Below are 18,047 nucleotides of genomic sequence, written 5' to 3'. Positions count from 1 at the left end.
CACTACATAGAAAAGGCATGCTTGCACTCTGCAGTGTCTCTGAAGGATGAAAAGCTGGATGGCAGCGATCAGCTGCGATCCAGCCTGTCATCTCAATTCCATCCCAGCGTGGGAGAATTCTCCTGCTTAAGCGCTGAGCGCAGGAGAATTCTGCCACGCTGTCAATGACGTGCATGAGGTGAGCTGAGTTCATTGGACATGAGCTCACCTCATGCACGTCACTGACAGCGTGGGAGAATTCTCCTGCGCTCGCCGCATGAGCAGGAGAATTCTCTCATGCTCACCGCATGTGCAGGAGTATTCTCCCACGCTGTCAGTGACGTGCATGAGGTGAGCTGAGTTCATTGGACATGAACTCGGCTCATCTGAATGCCGTCACAGCCAGACACTGAGGAGCGCAAGCATGCCTGCGCTTCTCAGAGTCTGCGGCATGGCAAGCTGGATGGCAGCTTTCGGCTGCGATCCAGCCTGTCATGTGAATGTAGCGGAGCTGGAGCCGTCCTGGGAACCATGGAAAGGTAAGGATGAGGTTGCTTTACTATTTTATTTTTATTGCAGAAGACATTGGCTTCAGCTGGAATGGGCATGATGGTAAGTATGGTTTAATTTAGAACATTAAAGAATTGTGTGTTTATTTCAATTAAAAGGACTTTATTCTGGGTGTTTGTGTTTTTTTTAACTTTGACTATGGGGTTAGTAATGGGGGTGTCTTATAGACGCCTCTCCATTACTAACCTGGGCTTGATGTCAGCTGGCATTATAAGCTGACATCAACCCCAGCCCTATTACCCCACTGCCACCGCTACAGGGCAGTGGGAAGAGCAAGGCTAAGTGCTAGAATTGGCGCATCCTATGGGTGCGCCATTTCTGGGGCGGATGACGGCTGGTGTTTCTAGCCTGGGAGGGGGCCAATATTCATGGCACCCTTCCTGGGCTATTAATATCAGCTCCCAGCTGTCTGCCTAGCCTTTTGCTAGCTATTAAAATAGGGGGGCCCCACGTCATTGTTTTTTGGGTCCCCCATTTTAATAGCTAGTAAAGGCTAGGTATTCAGCTGGGGGCTGATATTAGTAGCCTGGGAAGCTCCGTGGGTATTACCCCCTTCCCAGGCTTCAAACATCTGCCCCAGCTGTCTGCTTAACCTCCGCTAGAGACTAAAATTACAGGGAACCCTACGCCAATTTTTTTTTTTAATAAATCCTTTATTTTAACACTAAATGACAAGTACAGTAATCAACACCATCACTGTACTTACTATATATGTGACTGACATGTTTCTATCTATCTAATCTATGTGTGATGCTCTATTCTTTCTGTTCTAAATTGTCGGGAACTGGTGTATGCCGCTGCTGAATTGCCGGCTTTTTTAGAGAGACGGGTGCATGAAAATCGGAGGGCACTAGTGTGTTCCAATTGCCCTGCTATGTTTTTCATGCACCCTCCTATATACCCTGCCTGCCTATATATTCTGCCTGCCTGACGTTTAACTGAGCACCGTTCCCATCGATTTGGGCAATTTTTGACCTTCTGCAGACCGCCAGAAAAATGCTTGAGTTTCCCATAGACTTACATTGGGCTCGTTGCTCGGGTCGAGCACCCGAGTATTCCAATGTGCTTGACCCGAGCAACGAGTACCCGAGCATTTTAGTGCTCGCTCATCACTAGTGATGAACAATGCTTTCTCCAACATGATGGAGCACCATGTTACACGGCGAGAGTGATAACTAAGTGGCTTGGTGAACAAAACATTGACATTTTGAGTCCATGGCCAGAAAATTCCCTAGATCTTAAACCCATTGAGAACCTGTGGTCAATTCTCTAAAAATGGGTGGACAAATAGAAATAAAGATATTGTGATAGACTCTAAGTACCAATTAGGTAACAACGGGTTGCCATCAGTCAGGATTTGGACCAGAAGCTGATATACAGAACGCCAGAGTGTATTACAGAAGTCCTGTAAAATAAGGGTTAATATTGTAAATATTGAGGGATTGGATAAACTAGCTGTACATCAATAAAAGTATAAAAACCTATAAAATGCTTATAATTGTACTTTAGTAACCAGAGAAATATGTGACTAAAGGATAAAAAAAACAAAAAACAATACATTTTGTAAAAATAAAAAAAAATAAAAAAATTGTCTCCGGCTCAAAACTTTTGGCCATAACTGTAGAGCCCCACATGTAAGGAAACACAATAAAATCAAAACAGAACAACAATTTAATTCAATATGAATGCGCAAATTACCCTGGAACATACAGTGTGACTGCTGTCAGGTATGTGCAGGTGAAAGGTGTGCACTGCTGTTTCATTAACCGCTGTGCTTTTTCTCTAAGGGTGTGATTCCAAAGTACGGCTGCCGCATACCTGACAGCCACGCCACACCTGCAGGAATGAATGAGAGCAGGAGTTTGTAGCAACACTTGAGTGTTACCTGTAAACTTGTCCTCCTATTCATTACTGCAGGTGGCCGTGACTGCACTAACACACGCATGAATGCAGTCATAGGGCTCATTCACACATCAGTTTTTTTCGGACGAGTGCTATATCTGTGTTTTCCATGTATAGCACTCGTACCTATAATAGTGTATTGATCCCAATGTCATATCAAATTATGCAATGAAAATACACTAGTCTGTGAAAGAACTGGACAGCACAACCATCCGAGTATTATCCATCATTTTTCACGGATTGATTGATAGAAGGTGGAGAAACTTTTTTTTTTTTTTTTTGATGACACTCGCACTGTTGAAACTTGGACCAATTTTCTCGTACGAGAAAATCACTAGTGTGTGTATGAGCCCTAAAGGATATAGTTTTGCAGTCCATGTAAGTAGCTGTGAACATTTACACTTTACCAACCTTCTTCTTAGTCATGACATAGATGTGTTCTTTGGTAGAATCAAAAACCATCCCATTTTTGACTGTACTTTTGGTATCAAATGGAACAAATCTGTACTCTCTTGAGTGCTCCCCAAGAAAAGCCTATAAACAACATTCAACAATTAAGATTCTTCCAATTGAAAACTTTATTCAAGGTTTTAAACATATCATTACATAACATAAATCAGATGTACATCAATTAAGATTCTTACTAGTGATGAGCGAGTATGTTCTGTTAACCCTTTCGCCGAGTATGCTCGGACGAGCACAGAGTATTTACAGCTGCTCAGTGATATGGTTGAATCGCTCCCGTGTGCATGATTTGCGACAGTTTGACAGCTTTAATACATGTGAGGAATGTGTAAGAAGCAGACATTCCTCACATGTATCAAAGCTGTCAAAAAGTCGCAAATCATGCACTCAGGAGTGATTCAAACATATCACCGAGCAGCTGTAACTACTCGGTGCTCGTCCGAGCATACTCGGCGAAAGGGTTAACAGAACATACTCGCTCATCACTAATTCTTACCCAATTCAGAGACTGAACAGAGAAAAAAGACACGAAAATAAAAATGATCAAATGATAAAGCATAAATAAGAGTCAGTTATTGGCTGTACTAGTCTTTACGTTGCACTACTACAAGCATATTCAGAATTAAAAACTTGTTGCTGAGCCACTCGCTATGCCGGAGGCTTTAGGCATAAAGAAAGGGATGCATGCTTAACCGGTGCCAACAACGCTCTAAGTTTAGTACTTGGCACAGAGAATGATTGTGCAGAATGTGAGATGAAAGGAATATCTGAATAATTTTTGTTTTCACTTTCCCTCTCAGGGATCTCACAGAAAAGTCATTCAAGATAAATAACATCGCACTGCATCTTAACTGGAGCATTTCCTTTACATGCTATGCACTGAAAAAGATCTAGATTTATCCAGATACAAAAGAATATGATTGTTGCAACCATTTGATTTCTTTGAGCGGCAATCTGGCTTCAGAGACTGATGTTAAGAACTTATTGAAGTTGTTATAAAAGTCGGAGGTTGCCTTGCTAAAAGCTTTGTCAGAAACTAAAAGGAAATTGATAAGAAAATGGGATAGAGGGTAAAAGTCGCCCTTCTCCAAGTTTGGCCAATGCACCTTAACTTGCTTCATGCCATCAATGAGACTGCTGAAAGAGCATTTCCAGCACAATTTCATACTAAAATGGGTCTCTGACAGGGGACAAAAAGATTTACCCAGTGATGAGTGGCAACACTTTACCGCCCCCGTTATGAAAGTCATGTGTTATGTTGTGGTGAGTGGACTCTATTGGATCCTTTTAAACACCTAGCAAGGAGATTACAAAAAAAGACAGGAGAAGAATGAAGCCAGTAGGTGATAGTATATTTCCTAAATGCTGGCTCCATAGTATCACATAAGAATATAAAGTTCCTTGTAAATAAAGTTAGACAGCTTTATTTAAACACAGATTAGACTTACTTTTACCAGTTTTCCTTCAGCGGTACCCAGAAATGCAATAGTGTGCCCATTTTCTACAGTTATTGCAACAGAGGTATAGGGGTTCTTTTCACGCAGAAGAACAGCTGTGGCCACTACACCATCCCTGCTCTGCAATGGGTAAGGCAAATGTTCTGATCCACATGGATACTTGATAGATTCATTTGGAATGGGGCTCTGTAAAGAAAATAAGATGAGTCAAACACTCCAAACAACAGGACTTTCACGTGAGTGTTGCTCAGACTGCAAATCACTATAACTTTCTAATAATTGGATGAAATAGTTAAAGTGATTGTCCAGTCCACAGCTCAAGAGAAAGAAAATTATATATATATATATATATATATATATATATATATATATATATATATATATATATATATATATTTATATATATGCATGTCAGTACCCAGAGGAGATGATTACTTGGTTATTGTCCACTTGCTAAATGGCTGCTTTTTAGCTAAGATCCATTAGAGCATAGCTGTGACCTTTGACTACAGTCTATCTACAGTGCCCACAATGGTCACAGAAATAACTTGGATCTGACAAAAGTAATAATTAAAAATCTTTGAAAATGAACAAATGAAAGTCAGACATTGCTTTTCAACCCTGCTTCACAGAATTAAAAAAAAAAATTAAACTCATGAAATAGGCCTGGACAGAAATGATGGTACTCTTAACTTAATATTTTGTTGAACAACCTTTTGAGGCACTCACTGCAATCAAACAATTCCTGTAACTGTCAATGAGACTTCTGCACCTCTCGACAGGTATTTTGGCCCACTCTTCATGAGCAAACTGCTCCAGTTGTCTCGTGTTTGAAGGTCGCCTTTTCCAGACGGCATGTTTCAGCTCTTTCCAAAGATGCTCAATAGGATTTAGTTCAGGGCTCATAGAAGGCCACTTCAGAATAGACCAATGTTTTCCTCTTAACCATTCTTGGGTGTTTTTAGCTGTGTGTTTTGGGTCATTATCCTGTTGCAAGACCCATGACCTGAGACGGAGACCAAGCTTTCTGACACTGGGCAGCACATTTCTCTCTAGAATCCGTTGATAGTCTTGAGATTTCATTGTACCCTGCACAGATTCAAGACACCCTGTGCCAGATGCAGCAAAGCAGCCCCAGAACATAACAGAGCCTCCTCCATGTTTCACAGTAGGGACAGTGTTCTTTTCTTAATATGTTTCATTTTTCCATCTGTGAACATAGAGCTGATGTGCCTTGCCAAAAACTTCCATTTCTGTCTCATCTGTCCATAGGACATTCTCCCAGAAGCTGTGTGGCTTGTCAACATGTAGTTTGGCAAATTCCAGTCTGGCTTTTTTATGATTTTTTTTCAACAATAGTGTTCTCCTTGGTCGTCTCCCATGAAGTCCACTTTGGATCAAACAACGATGGATGGTGCGACCGGACACTGATGTTCCTTGAGCTTGAAGTTCACCTTTAATCTCTTTAGAAGTTATTCTGGGCTCTTTTGTTACCATTCATATTATCCGTCTCTTTGATTTGTCATCAATTTTCCTCCTGTGGCCACGTCCAGGGAGGTTGGCTACAGTCCCATGGATCTTAAATTTCTGAATAATATGTGCACCTGTAGTCACAGAAACATCAAGCTGCTTGGAGATGGTCTTAAAACCTTTCCCTTTAACATGCTCGTCTATAATTTTCTTTCTAATCTCCTGAGACAACTCTTTCCTTTGCTTCCTCTGGTCCATGTTGACTGTGGTACACACCATGTCACCAAACAGCACAGTGAGTATCTGTAGCCCTATATACAGGCCCACTGACTGATTACAAGATTGTAGACACTTGTGATGCTAATTAGTGGAAACAACTTGATTTAACATGTCCCTTTTGTCACATTATTTTCAGGGGTACCATCATTTCTGTCCAGGCCTATTTCATGAGTTTAATTTTTTTTTAAATTCTGTGGAAGCAGGGTTGAAAAGCAATGACTGACTTTCATTTGTTCATTTTCATAGATTTTTAATTTATTACTACTTTTGTCAGATTCAAGTTATTTCTGTGATTATTGTGGGTTTTTCTTTCATTAAATGAGGGGTACCAACAATTTTGACCACGTGTGTAGCTCATCATTGGTTTGGGCTGCTTCACTGTCCCTCCTGCTGCACTGCTTCTTCTGACTGGCAGCAGTGTATAACCACAAGTTTATCACATGCTCACCAAGAAGTTAATGCAGAGAGAGCTGGTTTCTATTACGAGGGCAGAAACAATATAAAGTGCAGTAATAAACTATCAGTGAGAAAAAATATTCCTATTGGTTTACATCTACTGTCCAGTTACTTTTTGAGTCAAACAGAGGAGTGGATACAATAGAGGAGTTTTTCAGAATACTTTTCCTTTTTAATATCCATCCCTGTGTTTGGCTTAATAGAGTTCCATAAAATTTGCATATGTGATCCCAGCCAACTTCCCGACAGACCTTTGCCTCTCCATGGTAAACTCTAAGCAAACCCTGTCTAGCCTGATCCGTCATTGATACTCACATCTATCTCCCTCCTGCTTCTTGCTAACTAAATTTGGTGAATTAGGAAGAATTAGAAGATGGACAGCTGGCAATATGAATGCAGGCTTGGACTATGCAAAACTGTACATACTGTAAGTACAGGTGCTTCTCACAAAATTAGAATATCATCAAAAAGTGAATTTATTTCAGTTCTTTAATACAAAAAGTGAAACTCATTATATAGAGTCATTACAAACAGAGTGATCTATTTCAAGTGTTTATTTCTGTTAATGTTGATGGTTATGGCTTACAGCCAATGAAAACACAAAAGTCATTATCTCAGTAAATTAGAATACTTTATTACAGCTTGAAAAATGATTTTAAAACTCGAAATGTTGGCCTACTGAAATGTATGTTCAGTAAATGTACTCAATACTTGGTCGGGGCTCCCTTTGCATCAATTACTGCCTCAATGCGGCGTGTCATGGAGGCGACCAGCCTGTGGCACTGCTGAGGTGTTATGGAAGCCCAGGTTGCTTTGCTACCAGCCTTCAGCTCGTCTGCATTGTTGGGTCTGGTGTCTCTCATCTTCCTCTTGACAACCCCCCATAGATTTTCTATGCGGTTAAGGTTAGGCGAGTTTGCTGGTTAATCAAGCACAGTGATATTGTTGTTTTTAAACCAGGTATTGGTACTTTTGGCAGTGTGGACAGGTGCCAAGTCCTGCTGGAAAATGAAATTTCCATCTCCAAAAAGCTTGTCGGCAGAGGGAAGCATTAAGTGCTCTAAAATTTCCTGGTAGACAGCTGCACTGACTTTGGTCTTGATAAGGCACAGTGGACCTACACCAGCAGATGACATGGTTCCCCAAACCATCACTGATTGTGGAAACTTCACACTAGACCTCAAGCAGCTTGGATTTTGTGCCTCTCCACTCTTCCTTCAGACTCTGGGACCTTGATTTCCAAATGAAATGCAAAATTTACTTTCATCTGAAAACAACACATTGGACCACTGAGCAACAGTCCAGGTCTTTTTCTCCTTGGCCCAGGTAAGACGCTTCTGGCTTTGTCTATTGGTCATGAGTGGCTTGACACAAGGAATGCGACACTTGTAGCCCATGTCATGGACACGTCTGTGTGTGGTGGCTCTTGAAGCAATGACTCCAGCAGCAGTCCACTCCTTGTGAATCTCCCCCAAATGTTTGAATGACCTTTTCTTAACAACCCTTTCAAGGCTGCGGTTATCCCGGTTGCTTGTGCACCTTTTTCTATCACACTTTTTCCTTCCACTCAACTTTCCATTAATATGCTTGGACACAGCACTCTGTGAACAGCCAGCTTCTTTAGCAATGACCTTTTGTGGCTTACCCTCCTTGTGGTTTGTGTCAATGACTGCCTTCTGGACATCTGTCAAGTCAGCAGTCTACCCCATGATTGTGGAGCCTACTGAAACGGACTAAGGGACATTTTTAAACGCTTAGGAAGCCATTGCACTTGTTTTTTGTTAATTATTCTAATTTAGTGAGATCATGACTTTTGTGTTTTCATTGGTAGTAATCCAGAATCATCAACATTAACAGAAATAAACACTTGAAATAGATCACTATGCTTGTAATGACTCTATATAATATGAGTTTCACTTTTTGTAGTGAAGAACGGTAATAAATTCACTTTTTGATGATATTTTCATTTTGTGAGAAGCACCTGTATATGCATTTCCAAGACTTATTGAAAGAACACAATAAAAAATGTAGACCTTAATTGCGGTAATGTGTCACCTAGTGGGCTGCTTGAAGTAGTTTTGATAAAATCACTGTTTTATCAGCAGATTATCACTATAGCACTAGTAAACCTGCTGCCATGAATTCCGCCATATTCACGATCTCTGTATAACCCTGCCCTCACCACTCATTGGTAGCTTTCTGCCTATGCACAGTTTCCACAGAAAGCTGCCAATAAGTGGTGTGAGTGGGGTTATACAGAGATGGTGTTTATCTTACTGACAGACTCCCTTTAAAGCAGGGGTGTACAACCATTTTTTGGGTCAAGGGCCACGTTGTCATGTTGAATCACTGCCAAGGGCCGTAATAAAACTCATAGGTGTATTACCATCTGAGACATTTCTGGCATATGAAAATTCTATGCCAGAAATGACTGACAGATAGGTGCAGGTTCTACTTTATGACCTTTGGGAATATAAGGGGTCCCCTTTACCTCCAGTTAGCACTTAGGAGAGGGGAGCTTGTGCACCCCGGCTTTAAAATTAACTAATGTTTTATTATGGGCATCTGCAAAATATGTAATATCTGCAGTTATGTTTCACAAAAATAATCTTCACACTAACTGCAATTATTACGAAGACCGAATATGCCAATGGAAACATCAGTCACTAGCAGATTAGCAGAACAGATCCTGGGACAGGGAACCAGGGAGAACAGAAAACCATAATTGAAAGAGGATTTACCCCCAGGCTGCTGTTTCCTATTAAATAAACATCTTCTGCTCATAAAGAGGGACTCTAGTGATATAAATCTATAACATTACTGCGATGAATGCAATTCAGTAAACGTGCAAGTAAAGCTTCACCAAGGAGTCACATCTTCCTTCAAACTAAATTAAGCTATGATATTTAAAGGTTGTGCACACCTTACAACAGAATGATTTTTTACTCCTAAAAGCAAAGTTAAGAGACTTTCTAAATATTTTTCATTAAAAATTTTCTATCATTTTGCTACTATAGATTGTCTGCAAGTCGCTTGTATAGCTGAGTGTTTTGCAAGAATGTTACAAATCCATCAGAGCTCCTGCTTTGCTTCTGACTGCACTTTCTTCTCCCCTTATTGTAGTGTCTAACAGAGTTCACACAAGCAAATTTCACGGTCTACATATTGTCCACAATGCCTGGTCTGGTGGCGGGTATCCCAGCCAAAACTTACAGCCTCATATGTGTCTAAGAGGCTGTAAGTTTGTGTTAGGAGACTCCTGGTCAGCCTGTGCATTGCGGTCCATATATAGCCCGTGATATACACTAGTTTGAACCCAATCTATGCTGTCAAAATAGCAATGATGTATACGTTGAAGAGATTTTTTAATCTCATAAAATATCGCCATGGGGCCATTCAAGTGACTAAGGGGTACTATGCTGGCAATATGTCACTATAGTTCAGAAAACGCCTTTAAAAAAACAAACAAAAAAACCCCCAATACATAATTATGCAAGATTATGCTAGCTACATGACAATTTCTGCATGCTTTCTAATATCACCATGACTCAATGCAGTATACTAACTACATTGCCTTAAGAAGAAGAAAGAAAGACGACCCTTAATTCCAGGAGTAAAAACAGAGCAAAGAAAAAACAACAAAGCAACCCCAAATGGAATGAAAAACTAGACTACCTTTTTTCCACCGCAGCCTATTTTCTCACCAAATGGTTTTGAGAAAATACCTTCTCCCTCCGAAGAACTGGCGTAGCAGGATTCTCTGTTTTCCTCAAACTTCTTGTTAATATTCTTTAATGAGAACATACAAAGAGCAGATTTCTCCTGATTGTTGTCAAAAGTGCTGAAAACTCCAAAGAGAACTTCATCGTCCTGGTCTGAAATCCCCATGGCACTTGCCAACTCGTGTCCTGGGCGTGCAAGGTAGGCAGAGGTACAAATATTATAAGGAATATTCCCATCCATACATACAAGATCCATCTCAATGTAAGAAAAATAGTTGGAATCCGCTTTACAGAGACGGGTAACTAATGTCCGATTTCGGAAGCTGTTTTTGTCCAGCAGGCTATATATAAAGTACACATGCTCAGAATGTTCAAAGACCGTGACAAACTGTTGCGTGCTCACAGATGAATAACTATGTTTAAAAGTTGCAGAATCCATAACGGTTTCAAATGGACCTTTATCATCCACTTCATCAAGTATTCGAGTGCTGGTAATTATTCCATTATCATATTGGCTAGTACCTTTCCCAACAAACAGAACCCGAGAGCCATTTTCTTTCATGTCAGATACCAGACCCACAGTTTCAACGTTCTCATCGTTGCTGGCAACAAAGGACTTCTCTCCCTTGCTATCATCATAAGATATCTGATCAGATATGTTGTTTAGATGTCGCAGAGAGCAAATTCCCTTAAATATGCTACCACAAACGACTATCCTACTATTTGGCACATCAAGCAGAAGGAGCTTATTGTAATTGTCTGTCTGGACTGAAGTGGGGCACTGTGTCGTTTCAATAGGCGGCGTACAAATCTTGCTATCAGGTTTCGGTCCAGTAGTAACATTGACGAGTACTTCGAGCTCTCCGGTGAGTTGGTATAGTCGGTTAACTGCCCCTATGTATACAGTGCCGGTGTCATTGACTGTTAGATGATTTAACTCTGTGTCGCTCAGGAAAGAACGAATCTGTTCTATGCTAGATACTAGAGCCATACAGGCAAAAATATTTACAAGCTGGATCCATGTAGCCATTTCTGGAGAACTTCTGAAAGAGAAAAACAGAAAATGATGAAAGCTGCCGACACAGACATACAACACATGAGGCTCCAGCTGCCACTAAACTGCAAACAATTGCAATTCAAAGAGGAACAGTTCATCTTCATTTACTAGTTACATCAAACTTATTATATTCACCTGACCGGTCAGACAAATATATTAGATACGGCGATGAGCGAGCATGCTCGCCACTGCTCAATCATCAGGTTTCTCGGGTAAGCTCGTTAGTCGATTGAGTATCACGGGTGGTCGAGTGCCATGCTCAAGTCCCCGCCCCGCATGTTTTGCGTCTGTTCGACAGCCAATAATCGTGCGGGGACTGCCTGCCGCAGCCATGTTGTCTACTGGCATTACTGTGAATGGCCGGCCACATCGCGTCATATATAAGACCTGGTGATACAATGCTCGGCACATTCTCCTCTGGAAGAAGTTCAGGGAGAGACACTTAGACACAGATTTTTGACAAATCACAGCGGTCATCAAACCCAACTACCATTACCCCAATTGCCATCGCACCAGGGCAATCGGGAAGAGCCAGGCAAAGCCCCACAATTGGAGCAGCTAATGTCATGCGCCAATTCTGGGGCGGCTGCGGTCTTGTATTTTTAGGCTGTGAAGGGCTCAATAACCAGGGACCATCCCAGCCTGATATCAGTCTGCAGCTGTCTGCTTTACTTTGGCTGATTATAAAAATTAGGGGGGACCCCATGTCATTTTTTTTTAAATTAGGTTAAACAAGGTGAAAAACACCTGTGTAAATGCACTAACAAACGCATGTGCTTTTTTTTTAACCGAGGATTTACCACATCTAATGCAAGTCTATGGGGAAATTCCGCACAGAAGACTGAGCGTTCCCGCAAGAGAAATTGACATGCTGCGGCAGAGAAACCCACACCCTAAGTGATTTTACGCAGCGTAAAAAGAAGCACAGTGGGCATAGAATTTCTATTAATCCCATCCACTGAGTTTGTATTGTAGAACGCAGAGAAAATACGCTGCGCCCAGAATAATTTTTTCCTGTAAAATCTATTTCATCTACAGTCCGTAAAAGTGGAGTAATACTCTGACAACATTGTTCCCAGCAGTGACCTAGGAGTCAGATGTGTCTAAGCGTCTTCCACATTCCATTTAAGCACTGTTTCCATCCATTCCAGCAATTTTCCTGCCTCCCCAGCCTTCCTGTTAGGGCCTTCCGGAAAAAAGCTTGAGTTTCCCATTGGCTTCCATTATTCTCGATACTCAAGTTGAGCCCGTCCGAGCGTCCGACCTGCTCAATTCGAGTACTGAGCACTCGAGCATTTTAGTGCTCGATCATCACTAATTAAATACCAATTACTGCTATAGGACCAAATATTACAATAAATCTATTTACTAACTAGGAAAATATACCCACTTAATGTAATGAGAAAAATTATTTTTTGTGACTTTAGATTGTCGCTTCAAAATCATTGTCCGTAAGAATCGAGACAAATTATTGTTATTTCTATGCCCTCTTTTTATGTAAAGCAGTAATAATCAAACTGAATAATCGCAATCCTATCATGTACTTCAATAGCATTAATGTTACACTTTGAAAAGGGTTAACCCTGCTCCACTCACTTTCACATCAAAAGGTAACCAGGGCAGGTGACATCCCATCTACTGATCCATGCCAGGATGCGTGAACAATCAGTGGTGACCATGGCAGGTAACATTACATCTACCGATCCCTACAAGGATGCCTGCACTATAGGAGGTGACCAGGGCAGGTGACATCCCATCTACTGATCCATGCCAGGATGCGTGAACAATCAGTGGTGACCATGGCAGGTAACATTACATCTACCGATCCCTACATGGATCCCTGCACAATAGGAGGTGACCAGGGCAGGTGACATCCCATCTACTGATCCATGCCAGGATGCGTGAACAATCAGTGGTGACCACGGCAGGTAACATTACATCTACCGATGCCTGCAGAATTGGAAGTGACCAGGGCAGGTGACATCACATCTACCAATCACGTCCAGGAAATGTGCACAATCAGCAGCTTTTATGCATATGTTTATAAGAACTATGCATATGTCCCTGTAGGTGTTTGTAGGCGTGTAGTCATCAGCTCCAATTAGCTGCAGAATTGAGTAGATCAGTACTAACCCTCTAACTTGTAAACAGGCAACCTCCTCTTGCAGACATAGCTCGGTGGTCATGAATGCGCACTACTTACTGCTCAGAGTACTTTAAGACCTCCTTTCTTGGGATTGGTAGGAGTCCCATTGGACGGACCCCCAGAAACTATAAATTTACCACCTACAGTATTTAGTCGGAAAACAATAACACTAAACATGTAATTTTCTGATGACACATTTCAAGCTCCCTGACGGATATATTAGATGTATGATGATCCTTTCTTAAAGGGGTACTACGGGAAGACAAAAAAAATGATTCTAATGGCCATGGCTTCATAAACAATAAAGTTAACATGAATTGTGCGGCTTGTAACCCTTAGTGGGACGCTGCAGCTACCCCTCACTGCTCCCACTTCATTCTGGGAAGATGAGGGGATATGGCCTGCTCCTAGTAGCAGCAGCCATCCTCCGATAATGTCTTGTGTCTGTAGTCCGAGATAAGGGGGAATAATGGGGGGGTGGCCTGCTTTCAGCTTCTAGTAGAAGCCAGCCCCCCTGATAATGTCTCCTTCACTGCAGAGCTACTAGTAGGGAGCAGGCCACACCCCTGTCATGCCCCCTCAGCTTAGACTGCAGTGAAGGAGACATTATCAAGGGGCTGGCAGCTACTAGCACACCCCTGATCTGTGATATAACATCCCAGAAGGGAGGGGGAGAAGTGAGGAGCAGTTCCAGCATCGCACTGAATTATAGGTACTTTGAGGGTTACAAATAGCACTTTGCATGTTAATTTTGTTTATGATGGCATAGTCTTTAGAATCATTGGTATCTCTCCGTTGTACCCCTTTTCCACTAACCTACAAAAGGTCTGATAAATTTCCACTTTTATTTAGTGACAAGAAGCATGAAAGGAAACCAGTTACCTGCAGATATAGGGTTAGTCTGCAGGAAAATAGTGCTTCAGTTCACATCTGCAGCGTTCCATGATTGGAACAGAAAAATAAAAAATAACAGTAGCAATGTCGGATGACACAACAGACACAAATGCTGTTGACTTTAACGATGCAATACTCTTGTTACTGTATCCCGCCTTTACTCAAACTAAATAGCACAACATGCAGAACTCTGGCTGGAGGTTTTGACCAAATCTGCGATAGAGACTCCTAACAAAGCAAATGACAAATCAAGACAATTACAGTGCATTGTGAAAGTATTTGGCCCCCTTGAACTTTTCTACCTTTTGCCGCATTTCTGGCTTCAAACATAAAGATATAAAATTCTAATTTTTTGGGCAAGAATCAACAAGTGGGACACAATCGTGAAGTGGAACGAAATTTATTGGATATTTTAAACTTTTTTAAAAAAATAACAAATGAGGCATGCAATATTATTCGGCCCCTTTACTTTCAGTGCAGCAAACTCACTACAGAAGTTCAGTGAGGATCTCTGAGGGTATGTTCACACGATGCAGAAATGCTCAGGATTTTTTCCTGAGCATTTCTGCATCTCCCTGGCAGGAAAAAACGCATGCAGATTGTACATGCGGTTTCCTGCCAGGGACATGCGGAAATGAAGCGTTCTTCACTTTCATTTCCGCATGCGGGTTGACAAGCGCTTCCCAAGCGATTTTAGCATCACTTGGAAAGTGCTTGACAACTTCACACTATATAAATCCATGCAACTGGCATGGATTTATATAGTGTGTGAATGTCAAAAAATAAAAAATAAATATATACTTTACCCTCTGATGGCCCCCGGTGTCCTGCTTCGCTCGGTCCCAGCTGCCGGCAGTGAAGACTTTAGGACCTGCCGACGTCAGCGCCACGTGACCCGTCACATGACTCTGACATCAGCGAAGGTCCTTCTTCATTCAACCCCGAAGTGCCGGGAACCAAGCAGGAGCGCTGCGCGGGCCGTCAGAAGGTGAGTATATATATTTTTTTTATTTTATTCTTTTTTTTTTAATGGTACCTGGGTCTGGATGAGAGTCCTCTCATCCACACCCGGGTACCATCCGCACATTAGACCGCATGAAAAGCGCATCAACATATACAGTGATGCGGATTCCATGCGGTCTAATGCAAGTCAATGGCGGCAAAAAAGCAGCGTTTCCGCAAAATTAATTGACATGCTGCGGATGGAAAAATCAGCATCATGGGCACAGCACATGCGGATTTCAATTGGGGAACATTGCTGCCCTTCTGCCATGCGTTTTTAATGCGTTTCCGTGGCGTTTCCGCAACTGCAAAAACGCTGCGGAAACGCATTAAATACGCATCGTGTGAACTCAGCCTGAATGATCCAATGTTGACCTAAATGACTGGTAATGATAAATAGAATCCACCTGTGTGTAATCAAGTCTCCGTATAAATGCACCTGCTCTGTGATAGTCTCAGGGTTCTGTTTCAAGAGCAGAGAGCATCACGAAGACCAAGGAACACACTAGGCAGGTCCAAGATACTGTTGTGGCGAAGTTTAAAGCTGGATTTGGATACAAAAAGATTTCCCAAGTTTTAAACATCTCAAGGAGCACTGTGCAAGCGATCATATTGAAATGGAAGGAGTATCAGACCACTGCAAATCTACCAAGACCCGGCCGTCCCTCTAAACTTTCATCTCGATCAAGGAGACGACCGATCAGAGATGCAGCCAAAAGGCCCATGATCACTCTGGATGAACTGCAGAGATCTAAAGCTGAGGTGGGAGAGTCTGTCCATAGGACAACAATCAGTCGTACACTGCGCAAATCTGGCCTTTATGGAAGAGTGGCAAGAAGAAAGCCATTTCTCAAAGATACCCATAACAAGTCTCGTTTGAAGTTTGCGACAAGCCACCTTGGAGACACACCAAACATGTGCACTAAGCTGCTCTGGTCAGATGAAACCAAAATCAAACTTTTTGGCCACAATGCAAAACGATATGTTTGGCGTAAAAGCAACACAGCTCATCACCCTCAAAACACCATCCCAACTGTCAAACTTGGTGGTGGCAGCATCATGGTTTGGGACGGCTTTTCTTCAGCAGGGACAGGGAAGATGGTTAAAATTGATGGGAAGATGGACGGAGCCAAAGACGGATTTTGGTAAGACCTTACCTGTAAAATCCTTTTCAGTGAAGGAAGGAAGGGAGACGCGGATCCATTACTAGTGGGTAGGCGGAGCCCCACAGGATAGTTCACCTCAGATTTATAAAAAGTGACGACCGGCCCCTCCAGCTTAGGCTCCTCCTACTCCCATGTTCCTCAGTCCGTACACAAGCTAAGGAAGAGCAGATAACACCAGTGGAACAACACAACCCCTTCTGAAAAATCAGAAGTGTGAGAGAACAGGTTATGCATATAACAGAAAGAACACACAGTCCCATGCACTACTCACTGGACCTGACAACTGCGATGAGCGCCGCATCTGGAAAACAATAATGCGCTTCTGCCCTGGGAGGGTGCTGTGTCTCCCTTCCTTCCTTCGCTGAAAAGGGTTTTACAGGTAAGGTCTTACCAAAATCCGTCTTTCAGCAGCAGAAGGGAAGGAAGGGAGACACAGATCCATTACTAGTGGGACGTCCCAAAGCAGTCCAGAACTCAAGGGTGGGAAACAGTGGCAGAATCGCCAACACCCCAACAACTTAGGCAAGTGCGCAACAAGCGCCAAAACTAGATAAAGAGATAACCTAAACCACCGCCGCCTGCAGGACCCTGCGTCCCAAGGCTGCATCGGCGGAAGCACTCACGTCCACTTTATAAAATTTAGTAAAAGTGTGAACGGAACGCCAAGTAGCAGCCCGGCAGAGCTGCGCTGCCGAGGCCCCCTGACGAACAGCCCACGACGAACCAACCGCTCTCGTGGAATGAGCTCGAACCTTAACGGGACAAGGCTCGCCCTTGAGCCGGTACGCCTCCAGGATAGCCGAACGTATCCACCGAGCTATAGTGTCCTTGGAAGCCCGCTGACCACGCCGACGACCAGCAGGAATCACAAACAGCGTCAGACTTCCGAAACCCTTACGTGATGGTAAGATAGAACTTCAAAGCCCGCACCAAATCCAACGAGTGCAAGGCCCGTTCCTTTGGATTCCTTGGTTTCGGACAGAGGGAGGGCAACACTATGTCCTGATTAATGTGGAAACGCGACACCACTTTGGGCAGAAAATCGCCACGGGTACGAAGCACCACGCGATCCGAGTGGAACTCCAGAAAAGGGGGCGAGCAAGACAGTGCCGCCAACTCAGAAACCCTTCTCAAAGAGGTGACCGCCACCAGGAAGGCCACCTTTCAAGAAAGCAAATAAAGCAAAGCTGAATCCATAGGTTTAAACGGCCCGTGCTGAAGAGCCTCCAAGACTAGATTGAGTCGCCAAGGAGCCACAAACTCCCTCCGGGGCGGGAACTGACGAGCAATCCCGAGAAAAAACTAACGCACATCCCTGCGCGAGGCAATAGCTTTCCGAAACAGCATGGATAGTGCAGATACTTGACCCCGCAAGGTACCAACCGCCAGACCCTTGGCCAAACCCCATTGCAGAAAAGCCAAGAAGTTGGGAATGGAAAAAACCCTCGGGTTCCTTGATGATCCTGAACACCATGAATAGAA

General features: G+C 42.7%; 1 protein-coding gene across 10 annotated transcripts in view; it reads right to left on the bottom strand.

The window, feature by feature from the left end:
- The window catches only part of PLXNB2 (plexin B2), a 279,450-nt gene that overhangs the window by 82,239 nt on the left and 179,164 nt on the right, over nucleotides 1-18,047 (bottom strand). For 9 of the 10 annotated variants that reach the window (XM_073652094.1, XM_073652090.1, XM_073652092.1 and 6 more), the window contains 3 exons: nucleotides 10,254-11,343; nucleotides 4,365-4,559; nucleotides 2,863-2,985 (listed from right to left, as the gene is read on the bottom strand). In XM_073652094.1, coding sequence (XP_073508195.1) covers nucleotides 2,863-2,985; nucleotides 4,365-4,559; nucleotides 10,254-11,330 — 1,395 coding nt within the window. In that variant the 5' untranslated portion in view covers nucleotides 11,331-11,343. The remainder of the gene's footprint in view (nucleotides 1-2,862; nucleotides 2,986-4,364; nucleotides 4,560-10,253; nucleotides 11,344-18,047) is intronic. The other variant, XM_073652093.1, reaches the window with a different exon arrangement.

Source organism: Phyllobates terribilis, unplaced genomic scaffold, assembly GCF_046119375.1.
Source record: "Phyllobates terribilis strain yellow unplaced genomic scaffold, ASM4611937v1 Scaffold_11__3_contigs__length_659146591, whole genome shotgun sequence".
Lineage (NCBI taxonomy): Eukaryota > Metazoa > Chordata > Amphibia > Anura > Dendrobatidae > Phyllobates > Phyllobates terribilis.
The sequence above is the reverse complement of the archived record's forward strand: the minus strand, read 5'-3'. Positions and strand labels throughout refer to the sequence as shown.